Source organism: Teleopsis dalmanni, chromosome 1 (genome assembly GCF_002237135.1).
Source record: "Teleopsis dalmanni isolate 2A chromosome 1, ASM223713v2, whole genome shotgun sequence".
Classification (NCBI taxonomy): Eukaryota; Metazoa; Arthropoda; class Insecta; order Diptera; family Diopsidae; genus Teleopsis; species Teleopsis dalmanni.
In genome coordinates, this window is record NC_051846.1 from 26996272 (window position 1) to 27009933 (window position 13662).

Below are 13662 nucleotides of genomic sequence, written 5' to 3' on the forward strand. Positions count from 1 at the left end.
TTTTTAATATCCTTTAGTAGTTTTTGACAAAAGAAAAATTAAATGCATCGATTTCACCACAGTGAAAAAAATCTCCAAACTACTACAAACCGAAGGACGAAAAAAACTTTAAGATAATTGTTTGCAGTGTAGGTTATAAATATAAAAAAAAACTCAAATTCAAAAATCAATGGAATATCTTCAAGATAGTATTTAGAGTTACTCAGCTCTACTCTTTAACCTTAATTGCTGTGCAAAAAAATTTGAATTTCCGGAATAAAAAGTGAGGTTTAAAGGCTTAGTGAAAAAGGATTCGAAACGGCTTTCGCATTATTCGTCCTATTCAGGATTCTTTATCACAAAACAGCACAATTGGCAGTTAGAGGAAACTGAATCTAATACACATTCCTGGGTATATGATGAGTATTTTCACAATTTTCTACTATAATAAAATTTAAAGACATTCATTTCTTACATGTATAATATCAAATTTTATATTTTATTTATTTTTAATATATTTACATTATGTATATAATTTTTTTTATTCGTAAACATCCTTTGATAAATGCTACTAAATTTTTAATGATTAAAGAAAATAAATTTTCGTGTTTTGTTAGCATTTACAGATATACATAAAATTTATTTAAACTTTAAAATTTTCTTTCCTTACAACTTTTTTAATTAAAATTTTACACATCTCCTTGAAGTTCCATTGGGAATACCGAATACCGAATACTGCATACACAATGGCAGCAGAAAAGCATTTGTTGTTAATTTTCGATATATAAGAGTAAATAAGTTTTGTTTTGTTATCCCTTGAGGGGACTTCTATTGTTTTAATGAATGAAACTTATCAGGAATAAAACGACAAGTAAAAATATTTCTCCAAACAAAGAATTTGCAATCAAGAAATTATTTGAAATTCATTAAGATTTTTAATAGTTTACCAATTCCTCTTCGATAGCATTTTGCATATATTTTTGCAATAATGCAGATTAACGAAAATGTTGACGATTGTATTCTGTAAATTTTGTAGAAATTTAAATATTAATTCCTGAATATTTTGCTATTATATTTTTAACTTTCAAAATCTATTGCATTGAAATAATAAACCATTTGGTAATGCAAAATAAATATACTTTAGTTTTATTCTTTATTTTTAATAATTTAATTTTAATATTGAGAACGCAAAAGCAATTGAATGGTCAATCTATAACCTAAGCTACAACTCCATAAATACCAGTGAATATCAAGTAATATAGAGCCCATCATGCATCTCTCAACAATGTCAAATCTGTTTTTGACTGCGTACTGCACATTCAAAACTCTCAAGATTTGATATCCATCTGTCCTTTTTGTTATAGCCCACAACCTATAGTTTATATATTTTATTCTAACTCTACTTTTAATTTTATTTGCAATAATATCTTCTGATATATTTTACCTACTAGACTATTAAAAAATTCTTTTATTGAAAATATACATTTGTTGAATGACAGTGACGTAGTCAGAATTGTGCTGAAGTGGATTTAAAATATTTTTAAGGAGTGTTTTTGTAGTGTATTGTCCTTCCCCCTTATGTATACGCCACTGACAAGTTTATTATAGCCTGTAATTGAGTTAATATAAACAAAAAAATTTATATAACTATTACTTATAACTATACTTATATATTATAACTATTATTTACTTATCTTCATTACAAAGTAAACTTTCTTATAGATTTTTTAGAAAGGCAATTAAAAAGTTAACCCCTTCACCCCATTTACACAGGCAGTTAGTATTCAATTAAATGGAAATATATAAATTGAAGAAAATAATAGTTAAAGCGCGAAAATAATTAAAAAATAAAAATTAAAAAAATAGAAACTAAAAAATTAAATAATAATAAAATAGCTAAAGTTAATTAACTTAAATGATTATTAATAAATATGTGTCATAAATTGTTAAAAAAAAAATAAAAAGGGGGAAAAGAATTGCAATCAAAAAGTTTTAAAGGAAAATTTTTCTTATTTTTCTTAATGAAACTGGTTCTTTTTCTGTAGTATCTGCAGATCGCCTGATCCGGCTTATCACTTCATGAGCATCCTACATTGCTTTTAAAGATGGTTTTTATTTTAACTTCAATAAAACTTAGTTTCAGTCAAATGCAAGAACCAATAAACTGGTGGAACCTAGAAATTTTGCAGTTGGAAACGGCTGAATACATCATCAAAGACGTCTGTCAGATTTGTTTGGACTATTTGGATCGATCGAAATGTATGCCGGTATTTTGTGTGTTGAAGTCTAGATGAATCCATGTCTTCTACATCTGCAGCAGCGTGCTTATCCCCTATTTGTAACTTTTTTTTTATCTCTTACCTACACTTATACTAGATCAGATTAGATTAGATTTTGAAAGGGTTGAAAACTATGTCACTACGTTACTGCATCTTTTAAGGATTATTGTAACTAACCGATTTTGGTGCCAGTTAAAATATAGAAAATATTAATTACTTTTTATCAAATTAAACAGATTGAAAAAGAACTCAAAATTAGTTAATTATTCACAATTATCTACTATAGTGTAATTGTAACTATTTGAATACCTTTCAGATGCATAATTTTTCCCGTTTTTCTACCTGCATTTCAGTTCACCTGTGATATTTTACATATTTATTTAATAAAACTTTACAACAAAAATTAATTTTAACATCATTAACATATTATATTTAAATTCAATTATTATTGAACCTAATTTTAATTGATGCCATCGTAAAAAAAAATTCATTGATTTTCGGATTTTAATTAAATATGCGCAGTCTGCTCCCAAAATCAAATTCCAATTAAATAATAATAAGTACTGAAAAACTGATTTGTGTTTAATGAGTCAATAAGCAAAATCAAATAAAAAAATGTAATTATTAAAACGAATAAAAGATTAATTTTATCTTTAAAATGCATAAATTGTGGTTCAATTATAATTTCTATGAAAATTACGATATTGTGGTCTGTGCCCCATTTTAATTTGTTGAATTGTTATTTTTAAATAAGTAAATATATTTAGGTGAGATTAAAGGTAAGCATTCAAAAAAAATTGCATTATTATTATTTTAATTATTCTTCTAATTGAGTTGATTTTATGAATTATGATGACCTAAGCCTAACAGAAAAAATATATAAAAATATTATTTTAATATTGCAGGAATTAATTGTGATCGTTTTATTGATTACTGACACTAAGTAATCCAACGGTTCAAGTCTGCGAATATGTAGCTTCAAGCTTTTTATTATCACACCTTTGGCACAGATTACACTGTGTGTTAAATACTAAATATATTTTTGTTACATCAATAAATGAAAATGTTCAATTCAATTATTGCTGAGTAAATAAAAATTTAGTGCGAATTCAGCCTAGAACTGGATTAACCTGGACACAAGCATAAAAACTTTTTCGGCCGCCATAAACGCCGGTAAGCACAAAGTTTCGGGAAAGTAGGCTCAGCCCTACTCCATGTTTAGTGTCGTGTAAGAACCTTTAAATAACTTATTATATTACATTAACCTTTGAACGACTACCTAATGAGTTGATAAATCGCCTTCATTAATGTAGAGTCTGTCATTATATTCTTAATCTTTTTATATAAACTTATTGAGAGATTGTTGAGATTGATGACATCAATTAGCCTATAGTGAGTGCAGCGATCTAATTGCTCGAGTCTTAAATTTTTTTTTTGTGGTTTTGCACCGTTCTCTATAAATCACGTTTAAAACCAAAGGTATGTAATCTAACTCATTTTAGTACATTTAGACATTTTTCATTTAGATAAGCGCACTTTGTTCTGCATTTACTAAGAAATATTCTAAAAGTAATAATATTGGATTATCTTTTAATATTATAGTACCAGATAAAACAGTTCATAACCATTTTATTTTCTTTACCATTTCATTTTCTTGACATAGTTATATTTGAAGTAGTTATGTTGTGGAATTTGATTCTACGATAGATATATTTCATCACTTTATGTATCTGACTCTCTCTTTCTTACAAAAGCTACATTTCATCCAAATAAGTTGCCAGTTTCAAATATCATGACATATTAAATTGAAAATTTGTACTTCTTGAAGTATTATCACATAAATTAACTAATACTTTCATATCACAATTTTTCAGTGCTCATAATTTTCCAAATGCTTCAATCCAATTTTTTTTTTATTGTAGTTTAACATCCTTTGGGTTGTAAAATGACGAGAGCATTACTCCTTGCAATCTGCACATAATTCGTATGTAAGCACATTTGTAGTGGAATCTCAGCTTAGCTGCACAGCTCTAATAAGTACTATAACTACTATGACTGTTTATTTATTATTTTAAGAAGATTTATTGTACAGCTTGCGATGCTAGAAACAAAACCGCATCTCACAGTAACTTCAACAGCACAACATGACAATGAAAAGCCAACAAATCTTTCTCTCAAAATGCTAAATCCTTTTTAATATGGAAATATTTCTGTAGACGACAGAGCTCCCTTATGTCGTTGTCACCTGTTTCGTTACTAAATTTGTGTTTACAGAGTTACTGAACCATGAGGAAATGTATTTTCCAACAATTCTAAATATTATCAAATTCTTTGCTCAGTTGATTTTAAAGAATTTTAAAACTTGACATACGTGTAAACATTCCTTCTGGAAAAAGATTATTATTGAAATATTTTTGCTTTTAAAAATGATCTTTAATAGTCTAATGGTAGGATATTATAGCCAAATCTGGAATAAACTGGTATTATTAATAGTATTACTTTATTAATAAAAATTGTAGTAATTATTTTAAAATAATTAAAATAAGTGATTAAAAGTAAGTAAGTCTGGGGGAACATCGAAGGGAACGAGAAAGCTGTCGGTTAGCTCGCTCTGGTGTTTCTTTAGATGCTTCCCAAGCGGTATCGGCTTATATTCCACTAGAGACCATTAGGAGTAGTACTTAAATCCACTTTTTTCAACTTGCCATTAATAAATGGAATGCACTTAAGTCATCTGCAACTTTCCGGTTAACATAGCCCTCTTATGTTACATAGTCCTCCTCCTGCAAGGCTTACTGCAGTTCCTTTTAGTCATTGGTGTTTTAGTACACACGTAGAGTAATTGCGAATTCCTCATAATCTTCGCAGCAGAAGTTGTGAAAATCTGCAGAAACCATAAAATACTTCCTCTGTCAATACTCGGCTTTAGCATTCAGAAGAAATAGGTTTTTAGGAAAGTACTTTTTTGACACTTTATCAGACTATTATCTAAATTCGACGGGACGGATTTAGTCTATATTCTTCTATCTTAAAAGTTTTTGCAAGGAATGGGATAGCTGAATGGCAAAAAATCGCTAATTGAGGTGCTTGCAAATTATCTGACGGCTTGCCACTTTAACCAAATATCCAACCCACCAACCCAGTCACACTTTTTAATGGTCTTACACTGAATCGAAATAAATCAAGTCTTCATTCAATTCTTTTACTATATTTATGTAGAAAGATATCCAGGCTTGACCATTCACCACTAAGATAAGATGAGAGATGAATAGCCGCTGCAGAAGACCATGTGTTACCATTGTCCTAGTGATATATATCTGTATTCGATGTTATTTGTCCCAATATACTTTTTCAATACTCTATATGTTGTCGTCGGCGGTTCTGGTAAAAAAAGAGTTTTTTTTTTTACTGAGCGTGGAACCATTAAAAGCCTCTGTCTAAGTTTTGAACCCACTAAAATCACGTCTTAAGAATGAGTTGAGACAGACAGCCAGTGAACTGTAAAAAACTTTCGTCTAAAATCACATTCCCTAAATTACGGATAGAAAGATAAGTGTTTGGATTTTTAAATTTATCTAAGCCAGATAAAAGGACGTTATTATAGTATGTATGAACGAAACAAGTTGTTGGGGCAGTCTTTCACTATTAGCTGCTACAATTTATCCAAAAACCAATATAATCTGGTAGTGAGTTTGATGTTGGGGGAAGATGAGTTATAACTTTCGTAGATTTACGAATTTTTATTATTGGGGGGTTGGAAAAGGATTTGCTTGATAAAATTTATAGCAATATATAAAGCTAACAATTAAAATTCACCACGATTTCTTTACTGGTGCTAGGATCGGATTTTTCCTACTTAAATTTATTTCTGTTTTGATAATAGAATTTCCAATTTTGCGAAATTTTATTTCCATTGCATTTGTTCAACAGCGGAATTTTCTATGGAAAATTGCTCACGTAGTCGCTCGTTATGAAATGGAGCGCGTAATTAGATTTTAAATTTATTGAAAATGTGTCGTGTAGTTTTGTTTGGTCTACAAATAAAATTGTTTAGTTTTCAAATACTCGCTCGTACTAAGAAAATTAATGCATCTATAAAAAAATTAAGTTTTTAATAGAATTTTTCTTTAAGGTTCTTTTGGTTTGAGTTTTATATTGTATTAGCTTTCGCGACTGCACACCAATAATTATTCTTAAGGAGCCAAGATTATATATGGTAAGATAGTACTAAAAGTGTGTTACTGTATTGTCATATTTGTTAATATAGATAGATATATAGATATAGATGTTATCCACACGTATATGTCACATTCGCAGATGAATTATTTTCATTTAAAGTTACATTAAATTTACACAATATATACTATTAAGAGAGCTCATTTATATTAGTGTCCAAATTTTAAGTTGTTGCAATCTATTCTCCATTGTAATAATCCAAACATTAAACAGCTACCTATGATAAAAATTTGAGAGCTTCCTCACTATCACCACCCATAACTCTTAATAAAATAACAAATAAAGCTATGGAAATGACTTTATTCAAACAACTTTCCAACGAATCGTCCACTATTTTCAATTGCCAATAATAACCGCAGCAACACCGAATATATTAGAAAGCACCTCACTGACTTAATCCCAAAAACAGAAACTGACTCCGCCAGCCATTCAAGTGCAAATTATGTACAAATAAACTTTTGCTTTTGACATTGCAAAAATGTGTAAAAATGCGACAAAACTCTCAAGTACCAAAACCAGCAGGAACGGAAAGGCAAGGCAAGGAAAGGATAGAAACTTGGAAGAGTTGTGTGATATATTTTATATTCCACTCATGAATGCCGTAGTAACGATCTCGAAATAAATTCAGAAATGTTTTTGTGGAAAAACTGCAAATGGAAACATCGACAACAGCGGCATTTAGTGGCGATGCAGCAGAAGGAGCCGAAACTGCAGTCCCAGCACGTAAGGTTTGGGTGAACACTTATGTGGGGTCACTGGAGTATCTTCTGGCTGCTAAATCGCGACCTCAGTTTGTGACACGAGTTATTTTGTGTTTTAAAAATGTGAAAATATAAAAATAAAAACACTCCTTACATCCTGTGTGAGGAAGTTTTGTGAGTTGGAAAAATATTTATTAACATTTGTGTTTCTTTTTGTGGCGTGATGTGAAGACTGTTGGTGATATGAAATTGATATTTACTGCTGCTTAATTATTTTTACTAATATTTTTTTAGATAATTCAAACGAGACTGCGATTGCTATAGGATAGTTCTGCTTTTAAAAATAAAAAATGGGTACTTAAGTAAAGATACTTGTTACTTAACTACTAAAACGCAGATACCCATTCTCTTATATAGTAGATAGTCACAAAATGTCCATAATTCGTTACACTATGTATCCTACAGATGCAATCTTGTGGCTGGCTTTCTTGAAATACTCGAATGTTTTAAAAATATTTAAAAATGAAATAAATATTGGCAATTCTATATTCAGAAGTAGAATTAACACAAGAGTGCAACTGAGATACTGGTAAATTAGACTTAATCACTAAAAACTAGGAAGTTTGATATCAATTACAGATAAAGAGGTAATAGATAATCTTCATTGAAGCAAAAAGAGTAAGTCAAGAAGAAACACTTTGATGCCCCAACTAAAGAAGGAATAATTCTTCTTCTCTTCAACTTAATATGATGTTGTTGACTGGTGGGTTTGAGTGACAGCAGAGCTTTCACTTCTGTTTAAAAAGAGGATAAGCGATATTTTATTGTCTTATACTCGGTCATGAGAATCTTTCCAACCCGCGTTGTTAATAAGATAAATTATTTGTTGACAATATGTATTTGGGAGACTATCAGTTTCATTAGTTCTTAGACCAACATAATGGAATGCTTCAATCTTGCCTAGGTATATGCAAAGAAAGTGCAGTAAAAATACAAAATTGAGAAACTGATGTAACATTCAGCGTAATATGTATTTAGTCATGACTAAAAAGTGTCAATTTTGACGTACCCGTGACACTCTACATAATATGGGCCTAAGCAGTACCAGAGGTGAGTCAAAATATGAATAACAAACTTACCTCATACTCCACCATCTCTTCGAATAAGAGAGAAAGATACACTTTTAAGAGTGTGAATTTAAAAAAAAAAGATACTTCCAGTTTCTTGTAAATTCTTAGTAGGCTGTTTAAAATATATGAAAATTTTATTTATTTAAATATTTTATTTTAATTTCCATATTAGATTAATGTAAGCTTCTTGAAATTTGGAGGTCAATTAATCATGGACTGATTCATATAAAATAAAGTGAGTACAATATAGAGTCGTAAATGTAAATTCTTTTATTTTTTGTGGGCTATCGGTCTTATTTCAGGTCGTATGTTAACTGAAATATTTGATTTCAGTTGTCCTAAAAGCAAATGAAAAATGTAAGTGCAGACTTTTGATTTCATCTTCTTCTGCAGGAAACCTTAAGTTTGTAGTATGAATTGGGTATAACGCCGCATTAAGTAAATCTCATAAAAAGTCTTGGACTTCTTATTTATTTATATATTTTTAAGTGAGAATGAGACACTGCGATGATCAGGTCTATTGCGTAATGGACTCAACGGGCTTACAACACATTTCTAAGCGCTGTTAGTGCAGAACCTACTTGACAGAATTTTATTTCCTTCTTAGTAAGGATTTGCATCCCCAGGAAACAGCACATATGTGGCTGACTCTTAATTTTCTTCGCAGAATTTACAGTTTGTATCCGTATATATGACCAGTCTCGTAAGGTGGTGTTTTAGTTTACAGTGTCTTGTTAAGTTTTCTATGATAATTTCAAGTGTTTTTATTGATATGTCCATACAATCCTGGTATCACCTATTATCATGGGGACCATTAAGTGTTTTCGACTGCTTAACTTGAATTTCATTTCTATGGCATATTTTTAACTTGAGTTTTTTTTTAGTAATAGAAATTTTTATATAACTTAATTAAATTTAATTTTTTTTCCTTTCTCCTCTCAGAATGCATAATTAATCTGCCAGTTTTTTTAATCCAGCTCAACAATTATCGCCACATAATAAGTAAATATTCTTCAATATATATAATATACTGAAATTTTTAAACCATATATTTTTGTTCCTAACAGGTGTCTAATATCACACAAATTTTAATGTTAATTTGTACTACTAAGCCATGGACTTAAAAGCAGCACCCACATCCATCAAAAAGTTTCATGAAGTTTATGGTGTAGTACAAATTCAGATAAAAAAATTTGATGTGCCTCAATTTGGAACAAAAACTAATAATAAGACACCAACATCATCTTCTTCTAAAAACTCTCCAGATGAAAAGGAATACATGAAAAACAGAGACAAAGTATTACGTATTATTAATGAACCACAAACTGGAAGCACATCTAAGTTATTGACTCTTAATAGCCAAATAAATTATTTAAGTAAAACACAAGGCTATACCTATACCATTCCATTTGTGATACGTTCAACATACTCCTACTGCCCAGCCGAAATATTTGAATCTCTACTTTTGGGTGATGTACTAAAATATATTAACAGTGTGATGTACAAGGAACAAGTACCAGCCATTCTTGCAAAACCAGGCGAAGTAAAGGCCCTGTCTCAATATATGCTGTGGAAAAAAATTATAATACCGGATGAGTGCAAGATAATCGTTGAGCTGGAAGATGTGAAACATTTCTACAGATATATTGAGTACTGTCTTACAATAAATAGGAAGGACTTCTATGATAACAATTGCGGATTCTTGCGTATTAATGATGTTCATGTAGTTCCTTATATATCGCGTGATGAGGAATGTTATGTTTCTGCATTCTTTTTGGATGAAAAACGATTTCAACTACGCAACTATATAGTGGTCCTTACCGACGAAGAATGCCTTTATATGAGAGCTAACTTTATAATAATGAACAAAGAGTCATATTTACATGAAGTAGCATTTGCTATCAATTTAAAACATTTGGGAAAGATTTTCAGTTATGTTATCGCTGAGAGGTATATACCTCGTGAAGTAAGAAATTTCAACATGTGGGATAAAGCTCATGCAAAGGATTATGAAAGACTATCTTGGTGCGATTTAAAGAAAATAAATGCGGAAATTGAAAGTCATAAAGAGGTTGATGACGATGAAAATGAAAATGATAATTATAATCATAAAGATGTAAATGATGATGAAAATGAAAATAATAATAAACATAACGATGTAAGTGACGATGAAAATGAAAATGATAACAATAAACATAAAGATATAAGTGACGATGAAAATGACGACAATAATAGGGATGATTATGATGAAGATAATGGAGATGATAATAAAGATAATAACTGAGATAAAATGTAGATGATAATGGAGATGGTATGATGAAGTCTACGATTAATTGACCTCTGTGCTTATACAAATTATAGTTCCTTATGTATTTAATTACAATGCTACTATAAACAGTTTCTATTACTACAACATGACAACAGAGTCTGGAATTAATTGATTTATTTATCTTTCAATTATGTCTTACATATATAGAACACATTATAAAAACATATGAGATGGTCTATTAATTATTTCAAGCTATGTATATTTATAAATACTACTCAAATATCTGAAATCTACCTATAAAATAAACACATATAACTAATATATACTGCTTTTTTTAGTTCGTGTCAGCAAAATATGTAATAAGCTGTCTTTACCGTATACATTCATATGTACTGCGGACTATTATGTACTCATTATCGAGTTTTTACTACATGCTTTTAGATTGTTTTTACATATGCTACCTAAATGTAATTATGTAATTATCGCTTATATTTTTAATGATATAAGTACATAGGTGAGGCCAATTGCAACTATTTTCCAAACCAAACCGACATGCCAACAAACTTTAATCCGCTTATGGCTGTCCACGATAAATTGTTCATGGCTGTGGGTTGACCAAGCGAAACTTTTCTGCAGTTAGAAACTTACATGGCTAAGCTATTTTTGACAGGATGTTAGCAATTATCTAAATGCGCTTAACTGTTTACCTTTTATTTAGTTTTGACTTAAATGTAATTCAAGGTATCTGTATAATAAATTAAAAGCAAAGTTATAGACAAGCATGTAGATATTTCGCCGTATCTAATCCAAAAATGCTTAAATTGGATTAGTGTAGTCAAACAAAGATTTTTATTCTAGTAAAGAATAAAAGCCAGACGACTATGATAAACTTACGTAGTATATCAATAGATTGGAGTATATATTCGAAATTATAATATTATAAACTTACAAGTAATAGAATTCAGTGGCAGAGCTGCGTAAATATTAGGAAAACATACTATACTAGACGAAAACATCTGAAAAGGGTGTCCTCAAAAAAAAATATTGGAAGAGATATTTTGTAATCATGTGCTGCACCACAACAAACATCACAGATTGACTAGATGCTGTAATGAAAGGGATATCTTAAAATCTATAAGGGAAAGTTTTAGTGGGAGAAACTTTTTGTGAAAATTTTCCTTTAAGAAAAAAATGCTGAAAATCTTAGTTCTTACATTTTTACAAGATTTACTCAGTATTACGTTCCTGGATTGGGTTCTATACATAAGAAAGAATATATAAATCATGCAACAAATAATACATCTACAAGGAGCGCTGACTCTGAGCTTGAAATTTGGCAGGGCACGAGCTGAATCACTGGTATTTGCAGCCTTAAAAAAACTATTTACGAATAGTTAAATACAAGAATAATTTCCAAGGCCACTGATGATGGGTATTTGTCAATACTCGAAACAGCTGTATGCTCAGCCAAAAATTCAATTAAATAAAATAATATAAAATGAATTTTTGTTGTTGTAATTCATTACTGTTCGAAAAACTTCTTTATTTTTACAAATTTAAAAAATGACAAAATGGACAGAATGATGTGTAGTCATCAAAGTTAATATCACACAGTCCATATTGCATACATGGAGGTGTTTACGTTGGACAATATCTTTATTGAAATAAATGAATGTGCGGACCACTCATAGAGTTTTTGCAGTGGACACACTGTACCGGAATATAAAGGAACGTTAGAAATATTCTGAGACTTCATGCGGATACCCTGTGGATACTCTGTTGCCAACTATAAAGTACTGTTTTGTATAAACCTTTCTTTGAATTTTTATGAAGAGAAGGGTTTTGCTAAAAATATTTGGTGTTTTTTTTATTCTCTAGGGAGAATATTCTAATTTGCATTTTTGCTAATTCATCTATTGATATAAATATGCAAAAATAAAATTTGTTATTTTATAGTAGTGCGACCCTATGCTCCTCCTAAGAGGTAAAGGATTGAACACTTAGACACAACACAAGATCTCTTATATGTTGAGACCGATATCATGTTTGTTTGATGGATTTAACTTTGGGCAGAAGCTCAGATGCTGGACATAACTATCCCGAAAAAAATAGAAGCAACGTAACATGTCTATTATCGGAAATTAAAAACAGTTGTTAAAGCTAACTGAAGGGTTATATTACTCTTTGTCAGAGAAAAGAAGTAAAGAAATATTAGAATATATTGAATATTTTCCTTCCAATTCAAAGACCAATTCAAATTCAAAGAACCAATTCAAAGATTGTGGATTCTATTTACAAGAAAAAAATATTTGTAAGATATTGGAATGCAATGATCATTTGCATTCTGAATTTTATAGACTAGATTAATGTTCGAAAAGGAAATGCGAGATAACAAAACATACTAGTCTTTATCTGCCAGAATAAAAGAGAATGAAGATATTGAAAAATATTGACCGTTATCATTCTGAATTCCAAAGGAGATCAGAAGGAATTAGCACACAACTCAAGTATCTACCAATGGAAGTGAACGAAACGTGTTGAAATTATTTGAAAATGAGTACTTTATAAAAATACTATAGTATAGAACTTATTTTGTTTAATTAAATTTATTTTTTCTTTTGATTTTATCGTTTTTATAAGGTAAAGAAATAATCTACAGCATAAATTTAGAAGGATCAAACTATAAATTTAGCTTACCAAGTAACACCAAACCAAGCTACGCCTCTGCTAACATTTAGTAATTTATGAAACAGAAAGCTATTCAAGTCCCCATACTCTTAGAAATAATAATATTACTGATAGTTATATATTTCATATATTTAGATTGAGTTTAATCGAATTTAATTTATTTTTGATACATATTTGCAAATGGTACATTAGGACGAATGACATCCTCAGGGACCATAAGATGGATCCGATCAAAAAATAAATAAAGGATAGAGCCATGAAATTATTTGCGAAAACTGACACACTTATCAACACCGCGTTATCAAATCTAAGAAGGTTACAGGCTCCTCGGGGAGGTATGCAGATCTGAGGTCAATTATTGCTTATTGAAGTGATAAACA

General features: G+C 29.9%; 2 protein-coding genes across 2 annotated transcripts in view; both read left to right on the plus strand.

The window, feature by feature from the left end:
• The window catches only part of LOC119673288 (lipase member I-like), a gene marked incomplete in the record, with an annotated part of 638721 nt that overhangs the window by 306762 nt on the left and 318297 nt on the right, over nucleotides 1-13662 (plus strand).
• On the plus strand, nucleotides 9274-10917 carry LOC119673287. The gene is made up of 2 exons (XM_038084551.1): nucleotides 9274-9327; nucleotides 9393-10917. The coding sequence occupies exon 2, from the start codon at nucleotides 9440-9442 to the stop codon at nucleotides 10607-10609; it is 1170 nt and encodes a 389-aa protein (XP_037940479.1). The 5' UTR covers nucleotides 9274-9327; nucleotides 9393-9439; the 3' UTR covers nucleotides 10610-10917.